The sequence below is a fragment of the Polypterus senegalus genome, chromosome 1 (assembly GCF_016835505.1).
Source record: "Polypterus senegalus isolate Bchr_013 chromosome 1, ASM1683550v1, whole genome shotgun sequence".
NCBI classification, from domain to species: Eukaryota; Metazoa; Chordata; class Cladistia; order Polypteriformes; family Polypteridae; genus Polypterus; species Polypterus senegalus.
This window is the reverse complement of record NC_053154.1, coordinates 65,407,922-65,424,624: the sequence shown is the minus strand read 5'-3', so window position 1 is coordinate 65,424,624 and position 16,703 is coordinate 65,407,922. Positions and strand designations below refer to the sequence as shown.

Sequence of the window (16,703 nt, the reverse complement as noted above, 5' to 3'; positions counted from 1 at the left end):
CAAAAACCGAATTACACAATTGAAAAGGCAGCAAAAAAATATGAAGCGTCTGATACATACAATCATATTCATGATCACACTGTTTTAGCCTAATGTACAAAATAATTTTGGCTAATGTTACTCAGAGTTTAAAGAGTAAGCTGGTCAAATTACCTTTTATGTTTCTGACTTATTTTTTTAAGAAGAAAAACTGCACTTTACGGTGAAATTTTGGTTATTATTATTTAAAGACAATACTATTCTGAAAATGTACTTAAAGTACTTAAAATACCACTTTATTTTTAAGTCTGCCCAATTTTAACCAGGGATGATATTTTTGTTTCTGTTTTGAATTCAAATGCAGTTTAAAAGCTTTTTTCAGAAATTAAAACAGCTTCAGTTTACAATATTCATGTCCATGTCTATTATTTGATTCTGTCGCCCACTAAAACCCTTTTAAATTAAAAAAAAAAATTGCTATTTGGGGCAAATTTTCATGTGTGATTACATACGATTAATCGAGATTAATTATTACACAGCCTCTAATTAATTAGATTAATTTTTTTAATCGAGTCCCACCCCTAATATATATATATGTAGATTTGTGTATGTATATATGTATATATATGTGTGTGTGTGTGTGTGTGTATATATATATGCCAGCAACACTCATATCAATGACAAAACAATTACATTAACAATCATGTTACATTATTTTAAAAATGTTTCCTTTTCTTTTTCATAACTTCATTAACACACTACTTCTCTGCTGCGAAGCGCGGGTATTCTGCTAGTATACATATAAGTTATAACCTGCTTAACTTTGGAGATGATACCAGGCTAGGTGGATTGGCAGATAATCTGGAATCCATTCAATCGTTATAGAGGGACTTGGACAGCATACAGGCTTGGGCAGATTTGTGGCACCTGACATTTAATGTCAGTAAATGTAAAGTATTACACATAGGAAGTAAAAATGTTAGGTTTGAATACACAATGGGAGGTCAGAAAATAAAAAGTACACCTTATGAGAAGGATTTAGGAGTCATAGTGGACTCTACACTAGCAACTGCCAGACTGAGTTCAGAAGCCATGAAGACAGAAAACAGAATGTTAGGTTATATAGCACAATGTGTGGAGTACAAGTCCAAGGAGGTTCTGCTCGAGCTTTATAATGCACTTTTGAGGTCTCATCTGGAGTACTGTGTGCAGTTTTAGTCTCCAGGCTACAAAAATAACATAGCAGCGCTAGAAAAGGTCCAGAAAAGAGCGACTAGGCTGTTACCAGGGCTACAGGGATGAAGAAAGATTAAAAGAGCTAAGCCTTTTCAGTTAAAAAAAAAAGATTAAGAAGACACATGATTGAAGTGTCTAAGATTATGAAGGGAATTAGTGGATTGAGACTGTTATTTTAAAATGAGTTCATCAAGAACACAGGAATACAGTTGGAAACATGTTAAGGGTAAATTTTGTTCAAATATTAGGAAGCTTTTCTTTTCACAGAGAATCATAGACACTTGGAATAAGATACCAAGTAGCATGGGAAACAGTAGGATGTTAGGGACTTGATGTTATTTTAGAAGAATTCAGTGGATAGGACGGGCAAGCTTTGCTGGGCTCAATGGCCTCTTCTCATCTAGATTATTCTAATGTTCTAATGTTTAGAATAATAAGAATTACAGTATACAAATTTCTCTTCAAATTAGATATGACACTGAAAAAAATTATGTTATAATTGAAAAAAGATTTCTGAGCCAAAATGGAGAAATATTTTAAGAGAGAGATTATTTCAGTTCAGTTTAGGCACACAGGTGCTTATAAACGTGACAGGCATACTCTCATAGAATTAGACCTTACTACAGTATAATGCGAAAGACAACATCCATTTAGAAATTAGGAGTGGAAAGTATTTATTTCCTACTGGTGTTCCCAGCTTGAAATAATGTTTTTATAGAGTGAATGTTACATTTTGATACTTTGTGACTGATTTCAGTAATGGGAAGCTGGAGCTTATCCTGGCAGCACAGGAGGTAAGGCAGGAGACCATCCTGGATGGGGTGTAAGTCCATTGCAGGAGAAACCTTACAGGTTTACTCACATTGTGTGAGGCATTGATGACTGGACATGCTTATTAACTCATTTTTTCTTTTTAAGGAAAGATTATATAAAACTCATGGCGGTAGTTGCTGGAGACCATGATATTCTGAATGAAGATGCAAGTGAGCAGGTGACTACAATTACAGTATGAACATGCATTTACTAACAGATGACTGCATAAAAACGTATTCTGATCAAAGCAATTCCTCACGTTTTACAGAAGCGTTCAGTGAAGAAGGTTATCATTCACCCACGCTACAATGACTCCACTCTGGACTACGACCTGGCCTTGCTCTGGCTGGAAGATGCTTTACAGTATGATAAAAATGTCCGCCCAGTGTGCCTTCCTCATGCCAACCGGACTCTTGAACCTGGCAAACTCTGCACGGTTACTGGATGGGGCAGTGCAACAACAGGTGAGCCAAGTGCATTTTTGAACAATTAAATAACCTGTTTACCATAAGGTCAGTTTTACTTTTAGAAAATAACTCTTATTCATATGCCATAGACAATGACTCGATTGAATTTAATGAGGAGAGTCTCCAGTGTTAACAGGATTTACACTTGCACAGCTGTCCTAAATCATTCCTTTCAAAATTAAAATTATTTTAAATTACATTGCCTTGATATTTTTTATTGAAATTAATGTTCTCTTATGGAAGTATCTTCTCTGAGAAGAGTCTCACAGGTCATGCACAGATTTAGAAATATAACATGTAACACAAAATAGACACATGAAGTATAAAATTTTAAAATATCTGCATACCTGTAGAATATATGCACATCTGTCTAAACTGATAGCAATAAATTAATTCATGTAAAGATCGTATAGTTTTGGTTATAAATGTTCCCAAAAGCAGAAATCAAGGACATAAATTAAGCAAATATAAGATATTTGAAGGAAAACATAGCAATGCAGAAGGTATCAGTGCTACCTTCCAGATCCAGTGTCCTGGGTTCAAATCCCATCTCTGGTCATTATTTGTTTGGTATTTGCACTTTCATCTTGTGTCTAAGTTTTATTTTCTCCAAGCACTCCATTTTTACTCCCACATCCCCAAAGATGTAAGTGTTAGGTTAGCTGGTGATTGCAAACTGAACCTGCGTGGATTGTGCATGACTGAGCCCTGGATTGGCTTGGCATCTTATCCTAAGAGGGTTACTGCTTTGTGGTCCCTGCTGCCCAGATTTGCTCCTATGACCTGTAACCCTGAATTAGACTAATCGAATCTGAGAATGTCATGGTAGAGTATGACATTTGAAGATATTTCCAGATAGTAACACAACAGAGAAAAATAAAAATTACAGGAGACATGGCCCCTAGAGAAAACAAACCTTTCAGACTTGTATATCTTTAAGAAAGTCAGAGTCTACCTGAGTTAAGCCAACTGGACATTCAGGAACCTCCTGGGACCGTTTATAATATGCTGTGGTAGACACTAGTGTCCAAAGACCAATCTGATGCTCTAATAATGAGGAGCAGCATGGTCAAGGTGTTAGATTGGTATTGGGAAAAAATTGAGACTGGAAAACTGCGAACTGGTCATTACAAATGACCTGCAGCAGCTCCATTAACTGTATGCTGTGCTGAAATGATGGATGTGATACCAGGATTTAAATGCCAAGCTTGACTGGGCACTCCTTACCCTAGCAGTTGTATAATTTCAAAGATAATGGGTCCTATGACACTGATGTGGAAGACTATGCTTACATCATCTGCTCATAGGTACATACTATATGATGTATAAATGTGTAGAATTCTGAATTCTGTAGAATCCCATAATGATATATTAAATGAGATTGACAGTTGAATTGGGGCGAACAGCACAGTTATGTAGTCACTATACAATTCATAGTGGTGAAGAAGGAGCTGAGCCAGAAGGCGGAGCTCTTCATTTACCAGTTGATCTACGTCCCTGCCCTCACCTATGGTCATGAGCTAGTCATTTGTCATAAGAATACCTGGCAATGAAATGCAAGAGTTTTTTTCTTTATTATTATCTTGAATGTTCCTTTAAAACCGATATTGCTAATATCATATACTGTACTTTACTTGTGGCTTCAACAGATGGAAAAATGAATGAGAAGTTACAGCAGCTGAATGTGCCCGTTTTGAGCCCAGAGTCCTGTGCCACATACTACCCTGAGGTCACTGACAGGATGTTCTGTGCAGGATTTACTTTACAAGAAGGCAAGGACACGTGCACGGTCAGTACGAACGTAGAACTTCGCTGGCAGTAGAAGTGATCTGCAAATCATGGCAGTGCAAAGTCGTGCTGTGTTATGGGGAGGTGCCATTGTAGTCTTTGATAAGCATTTTCAAGTAAGAATTACTCTGAACTATGGGTAATAAATGCTAAGATTGAAACATTTTGAAAAACCTAATAATATTTTAAATAATTAGCTTACTGTATCTTAGTGAATAGTGGGGAAGGCCAGAATGAACAGGTAGAGTTTCAGTCTGGAGTTGACTGTGAAGACACATGAAACTTCACAAATGATCCAGGGGTGAGCCAGGAAGGCAGCAGATTTTTGGATGAGAGCTGCATAAAGGAGTTTTGTAACAATGCAAGAAGAATTGAAAACGTTGACAGGGTTTATCTGTTCCCTTACACAGCAGTTTTCCAGGGTTGGTAAGTAAGTGTGTCCGGCAGCTCTGTGTCAATCAGACAGTACAACATACTGTATGTCAGCTGTGGCCTCAAGAGGGTGCTGTTGAGTGAGCCAAACGTAAATGTTGACTTTGAGGCAAAAATAAGTAAAAATAAAAATGTATTCCTTTACGTGAGAGTTTTACTGGGTCAGTAAGTAAGTATGTCTGGTGCCTCCTCATCAATCAGATACCACATATGTGCTACTATACTACAGTTTGGTGTGCATTATGCACAATGCATCCTCCATCATGACTCGATGTATGTATTCATGTAGCGCGAGTTCTGCACTTACAATTTCCATTATACAGTTTGTCTGCATGCACTGAAAAATGAATTTGTATTAATTCAACTTGGCTGCTGTCAGCATGGAGCACAGCTCACAACAGCTAATCAGCATTCATCTCACCACAATGAAGTGATCATTTTTCCATAATAAAACGTCCACTACTCCATTTTCATGTTCCCTGCCCTGGGTAATTCTTTGGAATGAATGGATGCTTCTGCATTGTATGACTCCAGAATCAGCATGTTTTATATGCCAGGGGCTTGACTTGTACAATGTAGGCAGCACTTTAGAGTGCTGGAATAAGAATCCTTCTAAATGAGTATCAGAATTTACAGATAATTCAGTATCAGACAGAAGGAGGCCAGTGCTGATGAGAAAACTGAAAGGCAATGTGGTTTCATCATGTAGGTCAAGACCCGGGCAGAACCTTTCTGAATCTGTTTAATGTTTTATTAGCCACTTTACCACTCAAAGACAGGTAATAAAATGAACTAAAAAAGATCTGATATCTCTTACCCTACGTGAACCTTCAGCGCCTTCCCAAACCTCTCTTGATCGCTGCTCCGTCTCTCGAGTGTGTTCCTGTAAAGCCTGCTTCTCAGGCCTGGTCAATTTAAGACCCTTTGCTGGCCTCCTGTCCACTTTTATACATCCTGTCTTTGAACTTCAAAGCTTGAAGCGACATTCCTCCTACGCCTTTACTCTTCCTCATGTGTCTCTCACTTGTATTTCCTTTTTCAATTGTGTCAGCAAAGCCAAACTGACCAATCAGGTTGTTCTAAGGGGCCACACATATCATATAGTAGATTCAAGAAGGCAATTGAAAACAGAATTGCATACAGTAGTCCAACCAAAAGGTGACAAAAATGGAAGAGTATTCAGCATCTAATTTAAGCAGTATTTTGTTTTTTACAGTACATATAAACTTCTGCTGCTGAACAGTGGAATGATAAAGTATGACTCAAAAGCCATACACAGAGTAGGATCAAATAATTCTGCAAGAGCCTCTCTTCTGCTGCTAATAAATAGTGCAATGACAAAAGACAGCAGGTAGAGAGCACTTATGAAAATAAAAGGTCCATATGAGCTAACTTTTTTTTACTTATACTTTTCCTACTGCAAGAATGCGTTCCTTTACACAGCACATAAATGCAAAGAATATGTGGATATACAGTAAGTAATTTGATTTACAAAATATACATTACATAACACCAAAACAGATGGATACATAGAATATTACTTGTCCCAAGGGGGATATTTTGGCTTTGTGCATAGGCTCAATAACTAAGTAAATGAACAAATAATAAATACATAAATGTTATAATAAACAGATACTCAAAACAATAACTAAAAAGAAAGAAACCTTCTGACATGACACTCACAGTGTGGCATAATGCAGACGTATTGCTGTTGGTATAAAGGTGCGTTTCTTGACACACGTCTGCTGAATGATTCAATTGGCTGAAAGTCCTCAGTGTTAGTGTGCCTGAGAGAGGATGTGCAGCATTGTTCGTAATGGCACTCAATTTTGATTTAATTCTCCCGTTGGCTATGACCTCCGAGGTGTCCAGAGTGCATCCTATAAAGGAATTTGCCCTTTTAATTAGCTTGTTGATTCTCTGTACTTCTTTAAAACTGTTACAGGCTAAGCACACAGCAGCACATAGAGATACAAAACAATGAAAAATAGGACCAATATTGCTGCAGCTTCAGTGAGGTTAGAAAAAGTAAAGTGCAGCTCGAGAGTCGGACAGCGTGAGACGGGGGAGAGTTTGGCAGGCAAGTGAATGACAGGACAGTTCACAGCAGGACCGACCGAGTAACCAGGCCAGCGGACAGCAGGGATTTGTTTTCTGTTATAAGATACTGTGAGTGAATCCCTTTATTCAATATATCTTTAATTTTCATGTAATAAAACCATTATTCTTTATTACTTTGAGCTTTCTTTATCAGTAATGTTGCTTTATGTCATTCAAAATGGACCAGACCTCACATAAACATATAACAAAAACATCATACATGATCACAGTAAATAACATTTGATGGTGAAAATGAATGTATAAGTTATAATATTAGACAGTTCCAGTTAAAATTATAATAAACCTAACATAAACACTTTACATGTCATCATAAATTACTGACATCAAGTTAGACCTTTGTCTATCTGTTAAAATAAACCATAATGAGAATGAGCGGTATTTGAGCCACTTACTTTCTGTTGTTGTTGGTGTCTTTAACTTCTGACAAGATAGAAAAATTGTGAATTGCATGGTGGGCTACTGCCATCTGAAAGGACGGACACTTTACACTGCAGCACTCACCAGGAGGCCAGTATAAAAATGTCTGGATAGACTATATGCTATGTTCTCACTGGAGGTATGAAAGAACAGACCCTAAATATACTGTACATATTGTAAAATATCCGCTTTCTATTTAGGTACAGTAATATTTAGTAACTGGGAAAGCATAATATTAAACTTTGCCAAATTGATATAAATATAGTAACTACTTTGGGTTTAACAGTCAAGTGATTTTTTCTTTTAAAACTCAAACTAATATCTCCTTTTTTTCCATTTTTTTAGGGTGACTCCGGTGGTCCCCTGGTTTGTCAATCTGTGGAAAAGCATTACTTTCTATGTGGAATAACAAGCTGGGGTGCAGGCTGTGGAAACAGCCCAAAACCTGGAGTCTACACTTTTGTCCCATCTTTCACTGAATGGATACACAAGCAAATGACCTGTAAGTGCTGCTTAGCAAACTCTGTCAGTATGAAATTTAAAGGCAGCTGTTATACTGTGTATTATGTCATTATAATCTATTGTAACAAAAAGGTGCAATATAGATGCCTGACCCGACACAGACTCACACCGGAGGCACATATAAAACAAAGATTTTTCTTCACCCTGTGATCCCCACAGGCCCAACACAGTCCTCAGTACACCAAAACACACTCTTCTTTGAGTCCACCACTCCTCCTCCTCCTGACTTGAGTGGTGGCTGCTGGCCCCTTTTATAGTCCCCCCGGAAGTGCTCCAGGTGGTTGGCTGCTGAGTTCTGGCTGCACTTCCGCATGTGGCGAATACGCTGCCCGTATGGGCTCAGGAGTCCCAGCTACAGCACCCCCTGGCGGCGCCTGCAGGACCCAACAGGGCTGCACCCAACTCCAATTCCCATCAAGCCCTGCAGGAGACTGAGGCACCACTCCAACCCAGGGTGGTGGCCATCTGGCGTCCATGAGGAGGTATTGGACCATCCAGGGCTGCTGTCCGTGAATATACAGCGAAGGGGCGTCCCAGCCAGGCATGAACCCCGGCCATCCACCACACTATATAATGTGTATAGTGGCCTGTAAAGAGCGTCATTGAGCCCAAATCCCAGAGACAATTGCAGCACAACAGGTCCCTTCTTCTCCAGACACAGCTCAGCAAAATAGAATTCTTTCTTTCTTCTTCCTTTTTCTCCACATCTGCAAAGTGGGCTTTGTTCTTCTTCAACACCTGACTCCAACTTCTTGGTTGAGGTGTGGTAGCTCCTTTTATGCTGGAGCAGGCAGTACCGGCCACAGCACTACATGGTGTAAGCACTTCTGGGTCAGGCAACAGTGCCTCAGAGTAGGGACCCCTATATTAGGCTGCTCAAAGCAGGGCTACCCAACTGAATTACAACTCCCACATTGCACTGCGGGGTGTGCACATGGGTGCTACAGTAAGGGGCGCTATAGAGGGCTTCTGGCCAGGGAAGGGTCCCTCAATCCAAATCGGGAAGCCAGTCCATTTTGGCCATGTTTTACTATACAGACACACAAGGGGGAACATCAAGGTACTGTTTCTTAATAAAAGGCATTTCAACACAGGTAGTTTATTCTAGCCAAGGCACCTGTATATAAAAAGGCATGGTCAAGGAAGAACTTATAAAGGTAACAATGACAAATTATTTTTCTCAATTTGTAATAATTTTCAGCACATTGTGACCGAGACGATACCGGCATGCGGCTCCAGTCTACATCAACTCAAATTCCATCATGGAGGACTGAAAACAAGTTAAAAAGAAATTTATTAAAAGGTGAAACCAACATATTTTCTAATATTTTTTCCATAATATTATTAAAAAGTCCAGGATGAATATTATATAGGAATGTTAAACATCAAAAATAAATATTGCCTTGTAAATGCTACATCATCCTCCTCATCCGTAGTGCTACAGCCCTTATTGGACCTTAACTTTTCTTAGTTTCCTGTGTTCACTCTCAACTTCCCAATCCCCATTATTCTTAGATCATTCTTCAGATCAACCCACCAGCTTTTTCCTCTGGCTTCCCCGAAAAACCTTCTTCACAATTTCATCCTTTGCATGTGTCCTGTCCAATGTGATCTTCCTCTTTTACTTTCTGCCAGAATTTCAGGTTCTATATACAAATTCCACAGTTCTTCATCTATATATATAATTCACTAAGGCAAGACAACCATGGAAAGCACGCCGGAAGGGGCGTGGATTCACTGAGCCTCCGACAAGTAAGACACCTATGGCGCACACAGGAAGGAGCCACGCCCACCAACTCCAAGACCATTGGATACGACAACAACTCACAGGGCCACGGTCTCCAACTCGGACGCGACGACACAGAAAAAATGGCGTCATTTATATTCATCTGTCGTAGAGGCCGCATGCAGTGCAGGTCAGGTTAATGTCATGTACCTCCGAGCTACGTTGACTGTTCATAAAGGCATGTTTCTAGCGGAGGTGAATCGCCATATGCAGCATGTGAAACGGTTTGCGAGGGGTATCCCATGGGATCCTTAAAATAATCCTTTACAACTGAGTTTAAAACACACTGAAGTAGGCAGTCTTAAAAAAAACGAGTTTTCAGTTACGACGCACGACCGCATGCACCATAGCAAACTGTTTTACACGCTACATACAGCAATTCGCATCCGCGACAAACATGCGTCTTCTTAGATGCTCCTGCACTTTGTTCACACCCCCCTCGCTACTACCGTGATCGGGTGTCTTGTTTGGATTATATATATAAAGGCAGCCAAAACCGCACAGAGCAATGAAAAGTCTACACTTCCATCTTTTCATTCTCTTTCTGTTGTATCCTCAAACCCTTCCTTTTTAGACAACTGTGTCTTTCCAGAAGTGTTCAACCATAAATAAATAATTATGCGGCGTTTGTTATGCCGCGGGTTCACTAGTGTGTTGTATTTTGCTCTCTCCAGAGTTCCATCTTTTCATTCACTTACTGTTGTATTCTCACAGCAACCCGTTTTAGACAACCGTGTCTTTCCAGAAGTGTTTAGCATTCAATAAATAGTTATGCATGACATTGAGCGTGTGTCTACCCAGCATGGGTTTGCCGTTGAACCCCATTCGGGCTGCAAACCGTGGAATTCCCACTAAGTGCGACTCATACGCTCCCACTGGTTGCGTCCCAACCCTTTGTACACACCCCCCTCCCACCTCGCTACTACCGTGGTTGGGTGTCTTGGTGGATTATACTGTATATAGAATAGCTGCCAAAACCGCACAGAGCAATGAAAAGTCTACGTCACTCACAGGTACATCTGGACTATGTAAAGACAACGACTCAAGTGACGAGTTGGCGGTGGTCACATGAGCGGGCAGTGCATACTGAACGAGAAATCAGCAGACTAACATGACGGACGGAGCTGAATGGTCGTCCTTCTCCTTTCCTCCCGTTCCACACTCTGCGCCGTGCACCCCCATCCCTCCGTCTGGCAGGAGAAGGCGCGAGGACGGTGTGCCAGTTTTCAGTCACGGATGATTGTGTGTTGGTTCATTCCCTGCATTGTTACAATGTTGCTTTTCTTGCTGATTTATTACATTACCGATTTTTCAAATGTTAATTTTCTCCCTCTGCTTAAAAAATCATTAAAAAACCGGCCTGATTATGCGGCGTATGGTACGTGTATTGGCTAGTTGATTTATATTCTGCACAACACACCTACTGTATATTCACAGCTCTGTACAGCCTCCTCAGATTAATTTTTTCCCTTCTCTGTAGAAGGTTTTCCTATCTGGCTTTAGAGTCCATACCTCAGATCCACATGTCACAATCGGTCTGATTTAGTATTTTATAAATTAAAAATTTGTTATTCTGCTTATTGTCTTAGATTTTAAAATATCTGGAGTTGGGTGCCTGATGCTATTCATACATTAATTCCTTCTGCAATGTACCAGTTCTCAAGATGTCACTCCTTTCAAATTTCCTTCCTCCTAATGGCATCTTATCTTCACATCCTCCTCTTTGCTTCCTGGACTCAGGCATGCCTCTAGTTTGTTCTGAGTTCATTTTTAATCCAATGTTTCTTGTTGCTTCTTCTAAATATATGAATGCTTCTTTTTGAAATTAGTCTGACATCAGTAAGAACAGAGCTTCACACATTGGAGATAGACATTACACCTGGGGTCCTCAGTCCTGGTGTCTCTTTCTGGATTTGTTTATCAAGATGTCTTTGATTTAATGTATGCCAGCTGTCTTCTCTCTCCAGACATGAACATTTGGTGCAGATAGTCACTTGAAATTTTACTTTGCTTTATTTTTTACTTTTTTCTATATGGTTAAATTTGACATGTTTTGTCATCTTTGCGATTCTGTGGATTGGGGGTATCCAGTACATCTGTAGGGGGCATGACGCTTATACGATAAGTGTGTTTTGTTTTTGTTAAAAATAAATGATGAACCTGGCATCCACATCTTTATATTGCTGAGATGCAGTTCTGGTATCGGTGTGCTAAGAAGCACCTCTGGGGGTCTTTTCTGCCCACTGCTATCAGGCAATTCAATGCATCCACCCAATGCACTTGTTAAGTTTATTTTTATCTGTTTATCGATTGATTTGTTATATTATATGTCCGGTGAGTCTGTATCCTTGTTTTTATGTTTTGGCTGCTGTATGCATCTGAATTTCTCTAAGGGATTAATAAAGTTTACCTAATCTAGTTTAATACGGTTTTAAGTGTTGATGTTACTGCTCTGCGGTGGACTGGCGCCCTGCCCAGGGTTTGTTTCCTGCCTTGTGCCCTATGTAGGCTGGGATTGGCTCCAGCAGATCCAGGTGACTCTGTAGTTAGGATATAGCGGGTGGAATAATGGATGGACTGCGGTGGGTTGGCACCCTGCCCGGGATTGGTTCCTGCCTTGTGCCCTGTGTTGGCTGGGATTGGCTCCAGCAGATCCACGTGACTTTGTGTTCGGATTCAGCGGGTTGGAAAATGGATGGATGGATGTTACTGCTATGGTTTATACATTAGGATTTATTTTGTTTTGTTGTAATATGAATGCATTGGCAGAACATACCTGTTGTGTCAAGTTTGAGACATACTTTATTATGTCCACATATAGTGTTATACTTCTCTGCTATAGTTTTGGCTTCTACCTGAGTAAGTGTAGATTTTAATATTTTTGATGGTGAATACCAGGAGTTCAATAGTAATTTGCTTCATCCTTTTTAATATTTTGTAGATAAAGTTCTTCAACACGTGGATAACAGCAGATATCAAAATGACACACAAATAATGCAGCTAACTAATGAGTGCAAAGATGTTGTTATAAAGCAGGAGAAAGGCCAAATACAATCTCCAAGTTATCCCAATCCCTACCCAAACAACATCAAGTAAGTATTTTCAGGAGCAAATGCGGGGATCTTTATTATTCATAGCAGCAGCACTCGGCGTTGCCTGGGTAAGTCATTTTAAGGCAGAACTATCCAACTTCTATAAATGGCGTCTCTTAAAGTGTTCTCTCACTGCGACAAATTAAACTCATTTATTTTAGGGCTCCAAATCTGTGAAAGGCATTGTCCTTAAAAATCACTGTGGTAGAAAAGACCCCCCACCTCCTTCCAAAGATGCCCGCAGGGCCAACCGTTGGGTTCCAAAGTAGTCTAGTGTTTCTTCTTGACAAAGTGGGATATGTGTGCCAAATTTTTCTGAGTGTGGAACTGTATGAAGAACAAACTCACACACACACAGTATACGTATTAGATATTGTAAGGAAAAAAACATCAAAACAGAATAGTGGAAGGCCTGGAATTAAGGGTGATGCTCAGGTGCTGTCCACTATAATATAGCGCAGGCAAGATGGACACCAGTAGCTTGCTTTCCTGGGCTACACTTAGGGGGACCTATACCTTGTGGTAATGCATGGAAGATAAATGCTGGAAGGCATCAGAATGAAAAAGGTGCTCTGGAAGAAAACCTGTGGGATCTCCACTGGATACTAGATGACAACTGGTGGGTGGCTTTCTGCTAATGAACAGTAGCCAAACTTTGTTTGGAAAACAGGCTGACACTCCAAAATATGGAGTTATGGTGTGGAAACACTCTGGAGCAGAAGATGGCAGCAGCCATTTCCCGGTGTTGAGGTACTCAGGGCCTGTCTGCCATTGATACAGAAAAATGGCAGGGTAACCTCACATAACCACCCCTTTAAAGGCTATCGGGGGGACGGAGGCGCAGGTCCACCAAGGGTTGCTCGAGGCAGGATGTTCCTGACCTCCAGGGATTGTCCTGAATTGAACCAATAAATTGGGTTTAAAGCTACTTAATTTTAGAGGGCTCATTGAACTTGACACAAGAAAGAGAATGAAAACTAACAGGAAGATCTGACGAGACAAACTTTCTTTGGAGGTGGGCAAGTGGATACGCCACCCTACTGAGCTAGGCCAAAGTTTTGTATTTTGCATTTTATTAATTACTCTGTGAACCTTCTCTTATTGTGGTTAATGACAGCCTTTAATCAATTATCCACCTTTTGGTGAACTCCTATTATATAATTGGAAAAAATGCCAAAATGTAGGCATTACAGTACATAGTATATTATTTTGCTATACATAAAGCAGAATAAAATCACATATCAAAATATTTTAATACTGCTGGATTTGTTTTAAACCTGATGTGTAAAACTTTGTAAATAATCGTTTCAAACCAGCCACATAAACATAATTCAAGAATATGGAAAATACACAAATTGTGTATTTGTTCAATTTAACTAATAACCACCTTCTTTAGAGATCAGTTTAACAGTAAACTATGACTATTATAATACTTTACACAATTATTTATATTTGTTTAGTTGCCAGTGGAGAATCATTGCGCCAAAGAATATGTTTATCAAAGTGAAATTTCGAGAAATCAGCATTAGCGCTCATGGAGGAAACTGCTCTGATTTCTTTGCTTTGTACGATGGAACATGGAAAAACAAGAAAATGAAAGGTAAAACCAACTGTAATGTACATTCATTTTGAAAATGAAATATTTTTGTAATGAGACAGTCAATAGTATATACAGTAGTTGATTTTTATAAAATACGTAAAGACTTTTACATTGCAGCATAACCATTTCAAGTTTAACAGACAGGATGGCCAGTTCTAAAGTTAACCTTCTGTAAAAATATCTTTAAAGTGGAAGAACTCGGGTGGAAATGCAAATTAAGATTTTAATGCACTTGCAATTAAACTGTCACTTCATACAGCTAATGTGTGCGTTTTATGACAGTATATAGTGTCAAAACATCTTGTTTAAAACCTATAATATATAAAAGGGAACACCAGGGTTCCTCAGCTTTTCGACAATGAGACCTGAACACACGTCTGATAAATCTGATGTGTCAATGCCCAAGTTGACCTACACGGTGTATTATATTACGCATTTTCTTAATTTCTGTTAGTCAAAACACTCATAAGCAAAGCAAAAAGTGGGATGCAACAAACTGTGTCAGTGCCTAACACAAAGTCTTTACATTTTACAGCAAAGTTTTGTGGTGATGCAAATCCTTGCACCCTTTGGTCCAGAGGAGAGGAAATGACGATGGAGTTCAAGGCTGACCATCAGGGGTCTGCCGCTGGAGTCAGCCTGGAGTACAGCATTCATGCCTCAATGGAAGAAGAAGAACCATAAATAACACCTGGCTTACAAAAATCAAAGAGTATCTGCATACTACATTGTGATTTTAGAACTGTGATTTACAATTAATGCCAAATATATAATAAAATGAAAATGTGATTTTTAGCTTTAAGAGTTCTCTTTCTTGCAAAACAGATCAGAAACGAATGCAATGAATAATAACATAATATTTAAAAAACTATATGGAAATAAATGCTTATTATCTTGATTTTATTATGCAAGCAATAAAAGAATTTTAAAGTGTGCTGCTTCTGGGAAATATTATTATACATTATAAGAGCAGAAGGTTACCCACAGTATCAATTTACTACATTTGTGTACCCCAATATCACTAAATGGTACAACTTTAGTGAGCTTAAAAAGAAATACATAAAGCAACATTGACAAATAAGAAACAAAACACACTTATACCCAACAGATACTGGAATTAATGAAAAAGAGCTGTGTGACTAATAAACAGAACAACATAAAAACAGCACACTTGACATTTAATATGTCTGCTGCATCAATAAATAAAGCCTTGACTAAAATGTCTTCTTCCCCAAGTCTGGTCTCACACAGAATGTAAGACAATCCTCCTGACCAAATGTCTCCCTGGCACACTCCTGAGGTGGTCTACAACCCCTCTGGGCAGCTTATGATACAAATCATCATGTAGTTAACAAAGCAGTGCTCCAAAATCTTCATGAAAAACACTTCATTAACTGCTGCATTAGACAGATAGAGAGAACTTGATTTGCTTCCTGCCAGGTGAAATGTGGCTATTTTGAAAGAGTTTATTTCTCATCTCATACAAATGTCTGTTAAATACAGTTAACCTGACGTAACCTTTTTGAAGCTTTACAGGAAAATAAGAATTAGATACAAACTCACTCACTGAACAAATTGTTAGACGTTTTCTGTTCTTGGCTGACAGTAGCGAATCCCAACGTGGTTTTCTGTTGTTGCAGCCCATTTGCTTCAAAGTCTGACATGTTGTGAATTCTGAGATGCTTTTCTGCTCACTGCAGTTGTACAGAGTAGTTCTCCACGTTACCGTAGTCTTTTCAGCCTGAACCAGTCTGGCTATTCTCCTTTGACTTCGCTCATCAACAAGGTGTTTCCATCCATAGAACTGCCACTCACAATTTTTGGTTTTTTACACCATTTCGAGTAAACTCTATAGAGACTGCTGTCTGTGAAAATCCCAGGAGATCAGCAGTTACAGAATTACTCAAACCAACCCAGCTGGCACCAACAATAATGCCGTGGTTAAAATCACAGAGATCACATGTTAACCTTTACTAAAGCCCCTGCCTTGTGTCTGGATGATTTAATGCAGTAAGCTGCAGCCACATGCATGGCGGATTAGATAATTGTATGGATAATAATGTCAATAATAATTTGTTCATTGAAAATGCAGATCAATGTTCAATTTCAGTTTTTGAATGGCAGAACTTGTACAAATCATTTTCCATTCTTGCATCATTAACAGCGAGGTATAATCTGGTATTCATATAATTATGGATTTCTTAGTAATTACAAATATGGTTTTCCATTTGTTCCCCAAGGATTTGCAGGTGGGGTTAACACAAGACTACATTGGACCAATGTGAGTAAACTTGCCCCATGGTTAACTGGCACCACATCTAGAGCTAGCTCCTGTGTAAGCTCCGACTCCGAATCCAGGTTTGCAGTTACAGGTTACGTTAGGAGCATACGCTGATACAGCACATTGCTGCACCCACCACATGACAAACTAGTTAACCAAAGCTTAAAAG

The 16,703-nt window shown here is 39.2% G+C and overlaps 1 protein-coding gene across 1 annotated transcript in view; it reads left to right on the top strand.

Moving 5' to 3' along the window:
• LOC120517907 (ovochymase-2) overlaps positions 1–15,085 on the top strand; it is an 83,808-nt gene extending 68,723 nt beyond the window's left edge. Inside the window, exons 18-25 of the mRNA XM_039740421.1 lie at positions 2,134–2,206; positions 2,297–2,492; positions 4,145–4,284; positions 7,599–7,755; positions 8,977–9,078; positions 12,503–12,653; positions 14,114–14,253; positions 14,789–15,085. Coding sequence (XP_039596355.1) covers positions 2,134–2,206; positions 2,297–2,492; positions 4,145–4,284; positions 7,599–7,755; positions 8,977–9,078; positions 12,503–12,653; positions 14,114–14,253; positions 14,789–14,937 — 1,108 coding nt within the window. The 3' untranslated portion in view covers positions 14,938–15,085. The remainder of the gene's footprint in view (positions 1–2,133; positions 2,207–2,296; positions 2,493–4,144; positions 4,285–7,598; positions 7,756–8,976; positions 9,079–12,502; positions 12,654–14,113; positions 14,254–14,788) is intronic.
• The last annotated feature ends 1,618 nt before the right edge of the window (positions 15,086–16,703 follow it).